General features: G+C 40.9%; 2 protein-coding genes across 3 annotated transcripts in view; both read right to left on the bottom strand.

Moving 5' to 3' along the window:
• Positions 1-7,114, bottom strand: part of EZR (ezrin) — a 52,257-nt gene extending 45,143 nt beyond the window's left edge. Inside the window, exons 1-2 of one of the 2 annotated variants that reach the window (XM_063307943.1) lie at positions 6,997-7,114; positions 5,502-5,597 (exon numbers count right to left, since the gene is read on the bottom strand). In XM_063307943.1, the coding sequence (XP_063164013.1) occupies positions 5,502-5,513 (12 nt within the window). In that variant the 5' untranslated portion in view covers positions 5,514-5,597; positions 6,997-7,114. Of the gene's footprint in view, positions 1-5,501; positions 5,635-6,996 lie in introns of those variants that run through there. The other variant, XM_063307951.1, reaches the window with a different exon arrangement.
• Positions 6,379-18,397, bottom strand: part of RSPH3 (radial spoke head 3) — a 56,261-nt gene continuing 44,242 nt past the window's right edge. Inside the window, exon 8 of the mRNA XM_063293587.1 lies at positions 6,379-6,698. Coding sequence (XP_063149657.1) covers positions 6,379-6,698 — 320 coding nt within the window. The remainder of the gene's footprint in view (positions 6,699-18,397) is intronic.

The following is an 18,397-nucleotide window of genomic DNA, read 5'->3' as shown; positions in this document are numbered from 1 at the left end:
GATAGGCGGTGAGCAAGAGGAAGAGTTGCTGCCCCCAATCAGTGCAGTGGAAGACCGTCGGAAAAGCACGCCCAGCAGAAAAAAAGCCAATTGGCTCTCAGGCCAAAACGACGGGAAGAAAATAAAATAAAAAGGCGCACCAGAGAGGAACAGGTTGTTGGGGACAACCATTCACTAGACTCCTCCGTTCCTGCCCTCCTGTCCCAGCTCGCCGCCACCCTCAGCCCTCCTGCACTTCTCCAGCCTGTTGCCTCGTTCCTGTCCTCCCATCCCAGCTCGCCACCACCCTCAGCCCTCCACTTCTCCAGCCTCCTCGTTCCTGTCCTCCTGTCCCAGCTCACCGCTGCCCTCAGCCCTCCACTGCCCTCAGCCCTCTGCTTCTCCATTCTCTGCCACCTCGTTCCTGTCCTCCTGTCCCAGCTCACCGCTGCCCTCAGCCCTCCACTGCCCTCAGCCCTCTGCTTCTCCATTCTCTGCCACCTCGTTCCTGTCCTCCTGTCCCAGCTCACCGCTGCCCTCAGCCCTCCACTGCCCTCAGCCCTCTGCTTCTCCATTCTCTGCCACCTCGTTCCTGTCCTCCTGTCCCAGCTCACCGCTGCCCTCAGCCCTCCACTGCCCTCAGCCCTCTGCTTCTCCATTCTCTGCCACCTCGTTCCTGTCCTCCTGTCCCAGCTCACCGCTGCCCTCAGCCCTCCACTGCCCTCAGCCCTCTGCTTCTCCATTCTCTGCCACCTCGTTCCTGTCCTCCTGTCCCAGCTCACCGCTGCCCTCAGCCCTCCACTGCCCTCAGCCCTCTGCTTCTCCATTCTCTGCCACCTCGTTCCTGTCCTCCTGTCCCAGCTTGCCGCCGCCCTCAGCCCTCCTGCAACCTCTCCGCCCAACACCACCCCTGCACCAGCCTCTCCGGACCCAACCATTGCTGCACCTCCCCCTCCTGCACCTTCCCAGCTCACTGTTGATAACTTTATCATCTTTTTTGTGAATACGGAATATTACGTAAGTTTAACCCCATCCTGTTTTGCCATCCCAATGTCCCGTTTTTGTCTCAAGGAAATATGGTCAGCCTAGTTTATAGAGAACTTTTAGCCATCTGGTTTCCACCGTTTTTATATTTTATTATGTACTATATTTATTCTATAGTTTTATATTGCATTGTTTTATTGTAAACCGCCCAGAGTCCCTCCTCGGGGGAAAAGATGGGCGGTGATAAATCTGAATAAATAAATAAATAAATAAATAAAATCTACAAGTGTTACAATTTTCCCGTGATGAAGAACATATGTAGCTCAGTGCTGAGTTCTTGGTGTTCTCCAGCCTTGTTTCTCTTCCTGCAGCATTACATTACTAGGCTAAGTAATAACAACATGTATTCCAATTTTACCTGGAGGGGAGCTGCTTCAATCCCTTGATAAATTTGATTCTTCTTTGTGACTTTTATTCAAATGCACAATATTCATAAAAATTTAACAACCAGAATGCTATACAATATTCCAAATCAGTGTAGCAAATAGACTGGGTAACAGCATTACAGCACTGGCAATGTTACTTTTGATTCCAATATTAATGATCTTAAAAATAATGTCTAACGTCATGAATCTGGTACATTGGCTGGCTTCCCATGCTGCGCTAATTAATGGTCTTTTAAAACCATGGTTTGCTAGCATCATACAACATCCTAAGCATTAAACCATAATTTCTAAACTACAATGCCAGAAAAAGATCCCTTTTCTAACCGGTTACCTTTTGTAATATGGAAATAAGGATTTCTAGAAGATTGCTTAAGAAGTGAAGAGTACCATGTACTTTAGAATTGGAAGTATATTTAGAGCTTTAGGAAAATTAAGAAATACAAACTAAAAAAAAGAAAAAAAAAGGTAAATGGAATCCTCAGGCCATCTAAAAAATAAAATATAAAAAAAGTTAGAACCTTAACTTTATATATATGTAAGTATGTATAAAAGGGTTAAGGTGCTAACTTGCTAACTATATATAAAATAACTTCTGGGTGGAAACACAGAAATCAGCAATTGGCAAACGTATCTATCTTCCTTTTTCTCAAGTCATAGCTTTAATTATTACAATCTGTACAGGCCCAGCTTTCCACACCTGTGGGTCTATGCTGTACCTAAGAAAAGGTATAAACACATAGCAATGAGTTGCAAAGAACTCACATAAACGTTACATCTTCACCCTACTAATTAGTTTTTAAATCTTTTTTCTGTCAAGGAGCTGTATCTTTGCACCATTTTGTGACTACAAAATGAAAAGTAGAAAAGTAGAAATTGCACTAGCAAAATGTCCCCAAGCATGAGGCTCTTTCGTCTCAACTTTTCCAGTCTTCCAAGGCTTTGGAGTGGGCCGGATTTCCTTAACATAACCAAATCTATTTAGTATATTTCAGGCCTGCACAACATGTGGCCTGCCTAGCAGCCTTGTGTGGCCTGGTGGTGTTTTCTGAAAACTCAGGACAAATTCACTGTCACCAAATGCTGCCAAGAAGAATCTGCTGTCATCTCTGTCCCAAAAGACAAGCTGCTGAGCACCTGCAATGCCTTCATGGACGCTGCCAGCTCCATTGCCACCGCCCCTACCCATTGAGCAGCTGATCAGTGCATCAGATGTTCTTTTGTGGCCAATTATTATTTTTAAGGTATCAATCGGGTCCTTTCCCCTCCATGAGTTGTGCTGGCCTGTTCTATTTGCTCATACAAATATAGTAACAGGTTTTTCAGTTTCAAACAGTAATGTTCTTGGAGGAAATAAATGTTTCACAATGATTACTTAAAAAGCAACTAACCTTGTAACACTGGAACTCTGGTTCTCTTATGGTCTAATCTTTTTTGGCTTTTTAAAGTTCCTATCAAATTTAATGTGGCCAAAGAAAGCTGAAGCCCAGGGAGAAGGGAGTGTTCTGTAGCTTTGACACAGCAAAGGTTATAATAATCACAGAGACTTAGGATAACCAGAACCCCAGCCTGAGCACTATTTAAGCTGCATCTCCATGTAAACTAGCTGACTAGAATAACAGTAACTGTGGACCCACAACATTCAGGCCCTGACCCTATTATGGCAAAAAATGCACATGACATCCATGGAATTTTAATAGAACTTTCAGGCAACCCATTGCATAGTAAGATATAATATCTCCACATTACAGCACCTTTGGCCTTAACTACACAGCGGAATACTGCAATACCTTCTTGGAAGAAACTGACTTTTGTCAAGCTAATGAACTCTGCCATCTTTCTGGATTCCAAGTTCATTATTAAACAGCTTTTTAGGTACTGGTTTTGCAGGAGAAGCACATTCTTTGCTTCCATGTGACTTGCAGAAGAGTAATTCAGAACAGCAGCCATTCAGTGCAGATGCACAGACCAAGGTCATAGGGGGCCCTACAGCAACCTCTCTCTTGTCAATCTACATCTATATAAAAAGTTTACAACTTGAACTACTGGGTGAGAAAGGTGAAGAACCTGCCTAAAAGTAGGGATGTTCAAAACATTCTGCTCTGGGGATGGAACTTCTGGGAAATTCCAGAATGATCCATGCTTTTTCTGGACTGCCAATCCAGCCATTCCTGGGTTAATCTAGCAGCCTTCTGGAAGTAAATCTTTCAGGACAAGAAATGGCTTATAGTGTTCTAGACATGGAATAGAACATTTTGTGCATTCTTAGTTTCTGCTTTTTGTCTGTAAAAGCAGTATATAGAATTTTTAAATAAAAAGTCACAGTTACCAATTGCTTTCAGTTTCACGACTAAGCTAGAATTCTGAGTGCAGCTATGCAGTGAATCCTATTAAATGAGGTTACTTCTAAGGGGAAAAAAAATCACGTTGCATGACATTACATGCCCAGAAGGGGTGTTCCAGTATCTACTGCTGGACTGAAAAGCAACACTTGAATACAACACTTCCCTTGCCCAAATAGAGAAAAAAAAAATGCTCAAAGGAACAGAGGTTCTTCTCTCCTGCCAGTCAATAAAGAACAATAGCTAATGCCACTGTTACTGAGGAAAGAGCATGCGAGATACAATTAGTGTAAATTAGCGGAACAGGGTGTTGGAGAAAGGAAGCAAGGTCCAGATTTTTTCAGAGGAATCCATTCTTGCATAATCAATATCTGCCATCTTGGGTCCAAAGAATAAATAATGTGACACTATCAACCACACCATACTTATAAAGACGAAGGAAAAAGCATTCTAATGTAGACAGAAGAATCACAGAAGAAACTGATAAACACATGAAGTATCCTACAGAATTTCTCAATTTGTTATCTGGAAACAGTAGACCACCTTCACATCAACATTTTTAAAAAAAATATACAACTGTAATATTCTTAAGAAATATAGATTCATATGATGGATTAAAGGAACACAACCTAGCTGCAAGCCTTGAACATGCATAAAAGCCATGTAGAACTCAGGATAATTATAGGCGTAGGATCCTCATTTTTCTTTTCCTTTCAAAAGACAACAGGAAACTAATACAAATCTAGGACAACAATATATTTCATTATAGTTACAATAAGCAGTCCACAAATGGACAACTATAGGTAGGGATATCCATGTTCTAATAAACTAAAAATTTAAAAATACACATTTGCCAAGTAATAGCATGAGGAAAATTAACTGGAGAAATAAGGGACATATACTTCAAATGTTGTCTTCAAAATGGTGCTAATAATGACACTTCGGAAAATTAAGGAATTTTCAAGAAAAAAAAACTCGAGAAGTCATTTACTTATTTTACAAATTGAAACAAAACATTAGTAATAAATCCCCAAATGTGCCACTCCTTTTTACTGTATCAAAGCATTGCAATCAACCTGCATAAGAACTACCGTTATTGATCAAAATCCTTAACTTTAAGAATCCAAAACTCTATCTTTCACCTTCATGCTACTTCTCAAAGCCCCATTCAGTTCTTTCCACATTAACAACACAAGAGAAATTTAGATCTCATACAACATTAGTATTACAAGTTTTACTTATGACAACAAAATCTAAATTCAACTTATTTCAAGCCAGACAGTATAAAGGTACAAAGTTTGTTCAGATTTATATAAAAATTGGCTGAAGGGACAATTTATATAGTTGATGCTATTTAGTCTCATATCTATACCATCCAAATCTCTCTCGAGAATCTCTCTCTCCCCCCAAACTTTCTTGCCAGAAAAAAAAAATGTTGCAGCTTCTTGCTATGATGATAGCTTTATACCTGTCAATTCAAAACTAAGTTCTATAGCATTAATGAGGTTTACTCCTATTAAAATGGAATAGATTCCTAATCAGAAGAACCCATGATTAATAGAATAATTTCACTGGAATTTGAATCAAGGATTATACCTTTCTTTGCATTTTTAGTCTTGGAAAGACACCTAAGGAACATTTTACATGAGGGTACAGATTTATAAATGATAATTTCTACAACTCATACTAAAGGGAATTTTAATGGAACAAACTTCATAAAACAAAGTAAAGCTCTAAAGGGAAAGGCACTTACTGGCTTCGGCATTTTTGGTTCCTGAGGTTTTCCTGTTGATCCAAGACTGAATACTCATACAGCAGTTTATGGATATCCTCTTTGCTTCCAGGAGACCTGGTAGGATGGTTACACAGAAAGCAAACTCAGACACATGACACAGTTAAGGAGCTTTAGGCAGGTTAAGTAAGCAAAAATGATTCACCCATGACCAATAATTACTTAGTAACACCACCACTTTACAAAGAAACAGAACCAGCAACCTCACCCAGTAGGAAAAAAAAGAGTCCAATTGTAAGTAGAGAAGGTCATTTTGCCAGCCACGCCCGTAAGAGCAGCTATAATTTCGAGATTCTTCAGAGAAAGTCTCTCTCTCTCTCTCTCTCTCGGGGGTGGTATCTAATGCCAGTATCCCAGCAACAAGAGAATCAACGAAACCCCTCCGAAGGAAAACTTGTGCTAAGCCTCTCAGGCACCAGTTAATAGCTCGTATTTCCCAAACTCTGCTCCCTTTATTAGACAATAGCCGGAATTTGATTAGGACGACTATTCCGGAGTAAGCAAGCTGCACGCGTCCATTCTATATAGGACTAAAGCACACAGGGTCGCTCTTAACGCTCGGGGGGGCGGGGGGGGGAACCAGTAATTGCTTTCTGGTGCACCTTAGGACTAAACACGGAAGAAGATATTTTCTGATGGTTAAAATGTAGGTCTGATGTAACCTGAAGCCTTTTCGCTTCAAAGAGAAACTGTTTCAGCGACTAAATGTTTGGGGGAAGACCCTTTCGTTCAACCCCCCCGGACAGAAATGGCCTCCTTTTGTATTCTGCATTTTACATGTTATTCTGGAGTGCCACCTTCACTTTCATTAAAGTGGAGTTAAGAATTTCTACTTTGCTCACTCCAGCGCAATACGCGAGAAAGGGGACATAAATTCTTTTAGTAACCAGCACAAATAGGGCGATGAAATGCTCGCCCATTCACGGAGCGTTCCGCAACCGAACTCTACAGCAAACCCGAAGAGGTCCGCAATTCCATTCACGCCAATACATATGGGTCCTTGATTTAGATCAAGCGGGGCTTTCCTGAGAGTAAAAACCGCCGTGGCACTCGGCTTCAGGGAGCGGCGATCTTTCGCACGCTTCCCGGGGTAAAAGTTTCGTTGAGCTCCATGGGACTTGCTCCTAAGGAAGGGAAAGAGCGCTACCTCCCGCAAACCTGGGAAACAAAGCGCGAAGTTTGTCCCAAAGGCAAAAGAGTTAGATAGAGGAAAGAGAAGGCGCCAATCCCGCTCCGAGAAAGGCCACATTCCCTCCGAGAGAGTGGCGCCGCGTGGGAATCCCCCGCCCGCGGCACCTGTGAGCAAAGCCACGTCCGCCCCCAGCGCTTCCTCCTTCTTTCCCGCTTCGGAGGCGAGAGCTTCCCGAAGCTGTTTCGAATCCTTTGGGCCCCACCTGCTTTCCTTTCCCGCCAACGCTGGCAACCTGCAGAGAGAAGGTTCACTCGGCGGCCTTACCTGGTTGGCGCGTCCTCCCTCTTCAACCGGGTCGAGCGGCTTTTGCTGCGGCACGACTGCTCCAGCCTCTTTGGCTCTCTCCCTGGGCGTGCCCTTCCCGGTCCCTCCCCGGTGGCCGCGTCAATATGGCTGACGGCGCCGAGAGGGCAAGCGTCGCAGGTCGCTTGCCTCGCCGCCGAAGCCCATCAGCCAACCGGCCAGCTGGTAACGTGCGAAGGTTGCTGTGAGCTCTCAGGTGATTCTTAACCGGGGGAAAGAAGAACTGGAGGAGAGGGGTTTAACATGCCCGGGGTAGGTGGGAGTCCCAGCCAAGTCCTGTGATTTGCAAAGCCAAGTCCTGTGATTTACAATTTTTTTCCGAGTCATTAGGGAAGGAAAGAAGGCCGTCTCCTAAGTTTCGGGCGTCCTCCCTCGCGCGTAATCGCCAGGCGCTTTTGTCCCGACGCAGTCTGAAAAGTTACTTTATCACTCGCCCCGCGTTCGAGGAGGATGCAGCAATGATGTTGCGGTAGCAGAAAGGTTCTTGGAGAAACCAGGACACAAAGCAGTTTGAAGTCAGAATAGTCTAAGGCACCCGGGTAGCTATGAAGGAAGCTCATTAGCTTAGGTTGATAAACGTAAACCACTACTATCTCCAACACCCCGAGGAAGGCGTCCTCGTTAGTCCATTGAGGAGAGGAATTCATTTAATGAAAAAGGACCAAGCAAGTATAGACTGTGGAGGCCTCCAACTCCCTGAAGCAACAATGGGCCCGGACAGAAACAACAGTAAAAAAAGAAGCCCAGACAAAAACCTTGGGGAAGAGAAAGATGGAAGAAAAGTAGCTTTGCTCTTTCTTTTATTTACCACCTAGCCCTTGTGAGTGTGAAAATGCACATCCTACATAATGATCTTGGTTTGTTTTGAAAAATACACATTATTTTACAAAAATGCCAGAAAGCACCATGCAATATTTTAAAAGATTGAGAAAAAGGATACCACATGACTTTCATGAATCACCTGTTTCCAGGTCCGGAGTATAATCATGGGTATTTGCATGGCACTACAGAATAGTATAGTGATACTTTTATATATACTGGCAGTAATTGATTTAAAACAATAATTCCTGATACTACTAAACCCTCTCTTCTATCTGAGATTCATTGAAGGTATTCATATTACCTGGATTCATGGACAAGTTAAGATAAAATCTTGACCTGAGCTCTTTGATGGACAGGTCCCTTTATTTACTTACTAATTTATTTTTGTGGCAACAGTATGAAAGTAGTTTGCCACTGCCTTTATTCCCCATCTAATTACAGCTGTGGGATTTCTTCCTGGTCTTGAAATATTCACCACGTCTGGTGTTGCTTAACTTTATGATGTCAGCAGTTTAATCCCGCTAGTGCTGCCAGTTATGGCAAAGTTCCCTCAGAAGGGTTTGCTGCCATCCCTTCCCTCCCAAAACAGCAGCTGTATATACTATCCTAGTGGTAGTTTAATTTTGGAGAAGTTGGAGCTGCGACTTGGGATGAAATCAGGAAGGAGAGTCCGAGAGCTTACCTGAAGTTTGGAAGCATCTTTAAAAAGCAGATGGTGACTAAATATTGGTGTGTTAATGTGGGAGCCTTATTTTATGTTCAACATGTAAACAATCTGTAAATAAAGTATGTATCACAAAATACCAGTCATGTTATAGTATATGAATTTCATGGAAACAGAGCTTTGAGTAATTTTTGCCTCCTTGGATTTCTTGCTCCATGGTGAATTGTAAGGGCATAATAAGGAGATAGATGCCACACTAAGCCCCATGAAATGCACCACTTACCAATTCACACACTGCTTCTGTTGAGGTATCCTGTGACTGTTGTGAAAAGCAATTGTACAACAGTACTACTTTCCTAATGTATCTTTGGTTAAAGAAATACTTTCTTTATGCACTCAACACTTTCCAAGTCTTGAAATTAGCGGAGAAGAAACCATGACAGAGCAAACAAATACAACACACAAAAGGTTACATAGAATCTTCAGCCTTGTGCATTAGAACTCAAGTAGTATTTCTTGGTGCAAGAGTAAAGTCATTACAAATTTGTTTTTCATAAAGAAGTTCCATCTTACTACTTTTTTTTAAGCACAATTCTGTTATCTCTGAGGCTTACTCCCCCTGAGACTTACTCCCCAGTAAGTGAATACAAGATTGCAATTGTAAGCAAACCTTTCACTGGGTTCACTTTTGGTCCTAAGCCATTAACACAATTTGGTTTTGCCAAAGTGTTTTACGTGAATGTAGCCACTTGTAGTTTCCTTAACAACATGGTTAAGCAACCCATGGCTTAACACAATGTTACTGATCTTCTGAAAATACTTTACTACTTGTGGTTGTTGGATGCTTTGACATAGGTTATTCATTAATACAATCTCTTTTTTTCTTCGCATTATTTCATGTCCTAGCAGAAGACTAGGCTGCTCATAGAAGGAACGGACAAATAATTGAGCAGTTCTTTGGTACTATATTTAGCCCCCCATTTTTATTTTGCTGCAGAAATCAAAGTTCCTTAGAAGGGAATGAGCAGCAAACTTTCTGAAACATGTTTATAATTCCAGCTCTAACTTACAGCATTTTGTGTTATAGGCAGCAGTTGGCCTATCTATATTGAGCACAGAGGTAGGCAACTTGTTGGCAAGTGAGCGCATTGGTTACATGGATGCCTTTGCCAAGTGGCTGTCATGGATGTGCTTATACATTCAGAAAATGGCTGTGATGTGGCCAATCACAAAATACTCATTTTAACCAGAATGCAAAATGCTGCAGTTCTCTGCTATGTTTCCTAGCCTTATAGGATATGTGCTATTACCTCAATTTGCCTTTTTCTTTTGGGGGGGACAGGTGTGTGTTCACCCTAGCAAATGAAGTGCTCAGCTGCAGTGACCATTTTTATTTTCTTAAAATGCTTGTGTGGTCAGTGTGGGCAAGAGACATGCAATCAATGCTAGATACTTGGGCATTATTGGACAGAAAGCTGACTTCTCATTTAATTCTTTTAAAAAGAACTTTTAAAGAGACAGGTGGGGCAGAAAGCCTGTTGAGAGCTAAGGAAATTATCTGTTGACACACTTGAGCTTTGTTGTCTGTCCCTTTTCAAGCTTTTAATTGTATCCATGTTCTCAGGCTGTGAGAAAGGATATCTCTGGGACAGGGCACAAGATTCTTGCAGGAAGCCAGTAAGTGTTGAAAATTTTGGGAAGACAAACAGACCTCTTTCAGCCATGACAAAAAGCAATTCTGAAAACAGCAGATGGAGGAAAGATTCGATTCAAGGGATCACAGAGAGAGACTAGACCTGTTTTCCCCCCTGGTGTTTTTAATATATGTTGCTCAGAAAACCTGGTTTTGTAGGACAACATACAGATGCTAAAAATAAAAATAGTTATAGATCTAAATTTCTCTCCTTATTTGGGGATGGAATTCTGGAATATATGGGGCTTGTCCTTATTGTGCTATCAGTGCAAGGTTGTACAACTTGCATCGATCTAGGCCAGTGTTTCTCAACCTTGGCAACTTGAAGAAGTGTAGACCTCAATCCCAGTATTCTCCAGCCAGCTTGCAGCTTCTAAGAGTTGAAGTCCACACATCTTCAAGTTGCCAAGATCAGAAACACTGATCTAGGAATTATGAGGATTCTTTGGTCAGCCCAGTCATGAATATACTTTCAAATACTGATGTCTTTAGTGTTTGTTGTTTATTCGTTCAGTCGTTTCCGACTCTTCGTGACTTCATGGACCAGCCCACGCCAGAGCTTCCTGTCGGTCGTCAACACCCCCAGCTCCCCCAGGGACGAGTCCGTCACCTCTAGAATATCATCCATCCACTTTGCCCGTGGTTGGCCCCTCTTCCTTTTGCCCTCCACTCTCCCTAGCATCAGCATCTTCTCCAGGGTGTCCGGTCTTCTCATTATGTGGCCAAAGTATTTCAGTTTTGCCTTTAATATCATTCCCTCAAGTGAGCAGTCTGGCTTTATTTCCTGGAGGATGGACTGGTTTGATCTTCTTGCAGTCCAAGGCACTCTCAGAATTTTCCTCCAACACCACAGTTCCAAAGCATCGATCTTCCTTCTCTCAGTCTTCCTTATGGTCCAGCTCTCGCAGCCATATGTTACTACAGGGAACACCATTGCTTTAACTATGTGGGCCTTTGTTGTCAGTGTGATGTCTCTGCTCTTAACTATTTTATCGAGATTTGTCATTGCTCTTCTCCCAAGGATTAAGCATCTTCTGATTTCCTGACTGCAGTCAGCATCCGCAGTAATCTTCGCGCCTAGAAATACAAAGTCTTTCACTGCTTCTACATTTTCTCCCTCTATTTGCCAGTTATCAATCAAGCTGGTTGCCATAATCTTGGTTTTTTTGAGGTTTAGCTGCAAGCCAGCTTTTGCACTTTCTTCTTTCACCTTCATCATAAGGCTCCTCAGTTCCTCTTCGCTTTCAGCCATCAAAGTGGTATCATCTGCATATCTGAGATGGTTAATGTTTCTTCCAGCGATTTTAACTCCAGTCTTGGATTCCTCCAGCCCAGCATGTCGCATGATGTGTTCTGCGTACAAGTTGAATAGGTAGGGTGAGAGTATACAGCCCTGCCGTACTCCTTTCCCAATCTTAAACCAGTCCGTTGTTCCGTGGTCTGTTCTTACTGTTGCTACTTGGTCGTTATACAGATTCTTCAGGAGGCAGACAAGATGACTTGGTATCCCCATACCATTAAGAACTTGCCACAATTTGTTATGGTCCACACAGTCAAAGGCTTTAGAATAGTCAATAAAACAGAAATAGATGTTTTTCTGAAACTCCCTGGCTTTTTCCATTATCCAGTGGATATTGGTAATTTGGTCCCTAGTTCCTCTGCTTTTTCTAAACCCAGCTTGTAAATCTGCCAATTCTTGTCTTTGGTGTAAACATTATTAAAGATTAATGTTTACATCTACACACTTTTTTATAGCATTCCACATATGGGGAAACCCTGAAATACTTAATCTGAGAAGTGAACAAAATACATAGATCATTTCATAATGATTTAACCATGATTTTGCATATATGGGCATATGTAACATAAATTTCCTGAGAACAAACCTGTTCACCTTCCACATTCCAGTCCATTGATAGTTGCATGAAAGGGGCAGGAAAATCCTGGTTGCGATGGCTTTACTTGTTTGTTTCATAAATGGAGCCACTTGTAATGCTTAATTAGGACTAGACATCAGAAGAAGATGGATTGGCCTAGATTTTCTGATAAAATAATCCATGTCTAAGTAGGGAGTCAAGTAATTCTAGGAATCAATATTTATGGCTTGAAGATAGTATCTATATAAAACATTTACTATGGCATACGGTTCCATAGATTCCAGTTTAGGAGTGAACAGGTTTCTGGCCTGGGGAATCTACTCTGTTTTTTCTTAATAGAACTCCGACATTCAGCCAGTGCACCCAATCTCTTTGGATGAGCAAAGTGACAATTTATTACTGTGATGTGGCTCTAGAAGGGCACCCAGGATTGTGACTAAGTCCACTTTGCTGAGTTTGGAGAACAATGCAGGCACACATTAATAATTAATGAACAGAGGTTAAATCACAATAATAATAATATTAATTTAAGCTTGTATGCCACCTGACTCTCAATGACTCTGGGAGGCTATACATATACATAGCTCAGATCTTCATCGATTTCATAACCGAGCTCACCAGACCTTTTACACAAAAATCCGTTATTAGTTTTCTTGAAATATTTTTGAGCTATTTAATGTATAAAGTTCTTTTAGCTGCTATTGACAGTTGGGAATCACAGATTGTTGCTGATATATTACAAATCACTTAAAGATCTGTCACAGGATCCTTACGTATCTTCTGTCCTTTCCTGCCCACAAAAGCACAATCATAACCAATCTGATCATTTTCAAGCAGCCACAAAACTCTTTTGTTGCTTACCTTTCTAGAAATTCACCATTCTTTTCATTGTGCATTCCAAGCCTTTCAACTTTTCTATGCAAGGTTTCCAGTGCCCCATGAAATCTTTAGTACTCATTCTTCCATGCATAGTGCCTTGGCAGGCATAGTAACTCCACTGTGCTGGTGTTATTATTGAATAATGAATGCATATGTTAAACTCTGAGATATTTATAATTAAACTTGCTTAGTTCAGTTTTACTCTCACAACTGACATTTTAACAAGCATACATTTAACCCCAAACTGAGGCTGCTTTCAGATAAATGGCTCCTGATGTTACCAATAAAAAGTCAGCGTGCAGGATTCTGGAACAGGAGAAATGCAGAAAGGAGCAGTGTAAATACATGGGAAGTTACAAAGTTAATAGGCCACAATTAAACTCTAATTGACCCACTTTTCAGTCAGCAAAAAACTATACTGGAATGAACTTTGCTGTCCCTCTTGCCAACAGCTACTCTACCTCCAGTTTACTTTTTCTGAGCCGGTACCAAATGATACCGTCCTGATTTAGTGCATGCAGGCCAGGATAAGCAAAGCGATTGATTGCTCCCTCCAGCTTTCCTGCCTTCTATCTTCAGACATCACCAACTTGTGGGAAAAATACCTGCTAAGCACAGAAATGAGTAGCTGCAAGACTCTTGTCATTTTTAGGTTCCATCTTGTATCTGACCTCCCTTACCGTTATAGCCTGAGTTAAGGTTTTTTTTTTTTTTTAAGAGATTGGAGTCATGAAGGGAGCATACTGAGCACAAAGACCACTTTCACTTAAGATTTCTCTCCTATTGTTTCTTCATACAGCAACAAATGCCGTACTGAATTCTAGATTCCTCTATGATGTGTTCAGAAATCAATGGGAGAAATGTACTCCCTCATCACTCCTCTGTTTTACTATTTCTGTCTTGCACTAAATTGATAAAGTCTGTAAAGTGAAACACATACGGTACAGCCAGCATAGTGTTATTGGACAGGTGATCCAATATTGTCTGATGGGTCCCCAGCACAGTGTGCTGTCTTTCAGGTGGTCACAGCAGAATGGCAGCAGCTGAGGCTCACCTGGGGACAGAGAGGAAGGGCAGGTTGCCTACATAAGGCTGAGATGGCAGTAGGTGCTGGTCCTCTAACATCACCTCTGATGTAGAGGGCAATGAAGCATGACAGACTCTATGCACCTTGTGGCTGCCGTTAGCTGCTGTTGGCTTAATGGGGTACAACACTAGCATTGGGACAGCTTTGGGTAGCTTAAGGCTGTCTCGCTCATGTTGGGGATGAAGTGAGATGAAGTCCAAGTCACAGAGACCTGGCCACAAAAAAAAAAAGATACTGTCAGTGCATTTTTCTACTGCGGTGAGGTGCAAATGGAGAAAAATCCAAAGTAGCCAAGGTCACTAGTAAAATTCTGTAACTGAGGCTAGGAGATAACATAATAACAGCTTCATGTGGAAGCACCCTTAGTCCCTGTGACCCCTGAAGTGCATTTTTCAAAGTGTATGTGCAATATTTATATAAAGCTCACTAGGTCACTCTTACCCCAACCTACATCACAAGGTTGGTGTTGTAGGGAAAAATAGGAAGCACTTTGTACCCTGCCTTGAGTTCCTGTACAAAAGACAGGATATAAATGAAAAAATAAAACAGTTCCAATAAAGGATGGCCATATTTCATTATAATTGTCCAAGCAGAATCTACATCCTTAAGCAAAGTTCAAAATGTAATACTACAAGAACCTTGAAATTTCAGGGTTTTTTTCCTGCAGATTAAAAAAAAATAACAGTGAAACCTTGATTTGCCAAACCTCAGTTAATGGACTTCATTCGCAATGGACCAAATTTCTTGGCATTTATGTCATTTTATGTACTGATGTCATTATGCAAATGATGGAAAAGGGTGAAAACTATGGAAATGACATACTCTTTGATTGAAAGGGTGATTGGGAATAATGACAACCCCCCTTCACAACTGAGCCATTAAATCAACATTTCACTTGTATACCTTCATTTTATATTGAAAATCCAATTATTATTATTATTATGTTTAGATACACAAAATTTCTGGTGACAGCCATACTGAGTATAGCTTGAAGGTAGCTCTTGGCAAAAACAGAAGATGACATTGATACATAATTCATTTACTCCAAATCCCATTTCATATAAGATATCTCAGACACTTCCTTTCAATTATGTACTTGACTGTAAGATGCTGAACACCCTGCAGTTCTGCATCCTTGTGCAGGAAATATTTAAAAAAAAAAAAATCAATTCGTAGTTCTATGGTTTTGTTCAGAGGTGGATCACAAGTTCTATAAACCTGATACAGTCTAAATCAATGTTTCTAAATCAGTGTTTTTCAGCCTTGGCAGCTCTAAGATGTGTGGACTCCAACTCCCAGAATGCTGGCTGGGGAATTCTAGAGTTGGAGTCCACACGTCTTAAAGCTGCCAAGGCTGAAAAACACTGGTCTAAACACAAGAATGATAAGAGTTCAAGATAATATCTATGTGAAAATCATAACCATGGAAAGCTGCCTGAGTCAGAGCATTGGTCCATTATCTGCATCACATGTTCTCAACCACGGACCGAGGGCTTTTCAACAGGATATCCAATCAGTAGATTTCTGTTTGTAGCAGATCCTGTTTTGTGTGCAAACTGGACAACTGCAGTTTTGTTTGGCCTGAACACAACATGCACAATCTTCTTGGGAAAGAATTCACTGAATTTTGTTCCAAAAAAACACAGGCAGAGAAGAAAATAAATCCATTCAGCCGAAACTTCAGAGTACACTGCCGTGAGTGCTGTATATACTGCACGACTTACCTGTATCTCTTGACTAACATAGATGCTAGCTAGAAACAAACTATTTTCACTAGGTAGCAAGTACAGATGGCATTTCCAGGCAAGAATTTTCTTCTGCAGTCGTCCTGCCTGAATGACAAACTCTCTCTTTCATGTTGTCCTTCAGTTGCCACTGGGCTATGATGGATTTTTAAAAATTGCTTCTTCCATTTTCCTCCTTGTTTATGCAAACAAAATGCTCAAGGAAGAAACTAGATCTCTTTTGTTTATTAGCACTAGGAGTTTTTTCTTTGGAAGCACTGGGGAGAAGACAGTTCTAGAGAGACCCTTATACAATTTAAGTGTGTTCTACCTTTCTAATTTAAAAATTGCACTGCTTTTTAAAAATCAGACCTCTCACATCTTCAGAGAACATAGTACAGGGAGTAGAAGCTACGCGATCTGATTCATTCTATGGTCAGAGACCCAGTAGACAGCTTGTTTTGCTGCTTAAGCCTTTGTAGTTCTTCGTAGTTCTGCTAAATTGGGTAAACTGTTGGTCTATACTGCTTTAGCTCTGAACAGCCATGTTGCTGCTAATGGTTACATCAGTATTCATTGGTTCCTTAATTACTTAAAGTGAGGAAAAGGGAGTGAAGGAGATTTAAATGTAATATCAAAAGCAACGTATGGATGTGAATGGCTGAACCATCTCTCCTTTTATTACCCCTTGGTTGATTGCATAAACCTTTCCCCCTTCAGACTGGCACCAGTGGTTTGCTGGGCTGGGACAAGGGTGGCAGAGTCTGCTGCAGAGGTAAAGTGACTGAGATCTAACTCGTCCCTTGTACTGCTAAAAATGACACACACATACATTTTGCTTTCCATGTGGATGGGAAAATGTTTAAGCAAATGTGCCATCGCTATTGCCATTATATATAGTTCATATCTAAGCCTGGACAGAGTGATAGCTGAGATGTGAATGATGGAACATCTTGACAGCTGGAAAGGATGGATCTCAATATTGGTCATAGATAACTATGAACACTTGCTGTTTTGTAGAGAAACAAGCAGGAAGTGTGATTTTAACAGGCTACAGGTAAAAACAAAGGAGAAAAATACTATTGCACACAGGGACAATGATAGCTTTGGCTTCCTTGGTATGTGTGTACAATTATTAACACATTAGCAATGAAAAGAGCAAGTGTAAAAGTGTGAATATGTTTGCCACTGAGTCCAGTTAATGGTCTCCTTATTCTGGATACTTCCCATTTTGATTTTTTAGCAACAGTGTTTAAATTTTTATAACTTTTTTTTTCAAACCATCTGGCAAGTCTTTTAACTTTTGATATGTACTTTAAGTATTTGCCTCATTAATTTCTATTTATATCAAATACCTTCCATTTGGTTTATATAGTGTTGCCATTTTCACAGTTCAGGTAGCAGAAAGCATGTATTTAACCAAATGGAATGAAATATTGCAATGGCCAACTGAGGGCTAAGTAGTTTGTGCAGAGTGATCACAGCCTGTGTTTCTGTCTTTGCTTGCTAGAGATAATAAGTTCTAATGGATTAATCATTCAAAGCACTATATTGGGCCAGTGATACTATATTGTCCAAATTTGCTTTCCATGTACAGCTAAGTACAATATTCTTGAAAAGAAAACGGTGCCAGGGATAACTTGGATCAATTCATGGTTCAGTGTGGTGAAGAAATATTGGCTACATAAAATTGCAGGTTTGAATAAGAAACAGCTCTGGAAAATGCACCCTTACTCACAAAGAATTTTTCTTTTAAAGTCAAAAAAGCTTGTCTTCCCATCTTCTCCCAGAGACTCCACATGTGAATTCTATTTTTCTGCTATAGGAATCTAGAAACCTATACTGAACTCTCTGAGTGTGTGTATGTGTGTGTATATGTGGGACTCAGGATAGCAAGAAGGAGATGATTGTTTGCATGTGGGTATGTGGGTAAATGTCCACATTATGATGGTCAGATTGGAACTTTAGCTTTAACATTTGCTGAATTAAATTGTGTACATTGTTAGAATTACTAGTTCGAAACCATTATTGCACTTATTAGTGCATTATTGCACTGAAATGATAATTTCAGGCACAGAGGTTTAATCTCTATAGCTGGGAGCAAAGATGGAGGAAAGGAAGATACAAAACAGGCTCATGTGAAACAAGCCTTAACTTTTATTGCATGTAATTTCCATCAGCTTGGCTTCCATGCATGTGGGGAGGTGAATGGGAAGGTGTATACTTTTTATTCACATACTGTTAAATCTGAGAATTAATTGAGATGTGACTGGGTGAGGATGTTTCCTGTGAGTGAGTGGGTGTAGATTAACAAGTTATCTACAAGTATTAATGAAATTAATAAGATTAACTGTAATTTAATTTTTGTCTAGATTTTGAGAATGCTGTTCTTGGCTTGAAAGGCCAACAGTCATCAGCTGGGAAAAGACTGGAAAACTGTTTTCAGAAAGGAGAACACAAGAACTCAACTGAACTGCACTTGACTGAGCTACAAAATCTAGCAGCTTGTATCCAGATGCATATTGCTTCTTGTACTGGTCATTGGAATATGTGGTGTGTGTATGTGTGTGTGTAAACATGGTGTAATGTTTGAGTGAACCAGCATTTTCCTACAGC

The sequence above is a fragment of the Candoia aspera genome, chromosome 1 (assembly GCF_035149785.1).
Source record: "Candoia aspera isolate rCanAsp1 chromosome 1, rCanAsp1.hap2, whole genome shotgun sequence".
NCBI classification, from domain to species: domain Eukaryota; kingdom Metazoa; phylum Chordata; class Lepidosauria; order Squamata; family Boidae; genus Candoia; species Candoia aspera.
The sequence above is the reverse complement of the archived record's forward strand: the minus strand, read 5'-3'. Positions and strand labels throughout refer to the sequence as shown.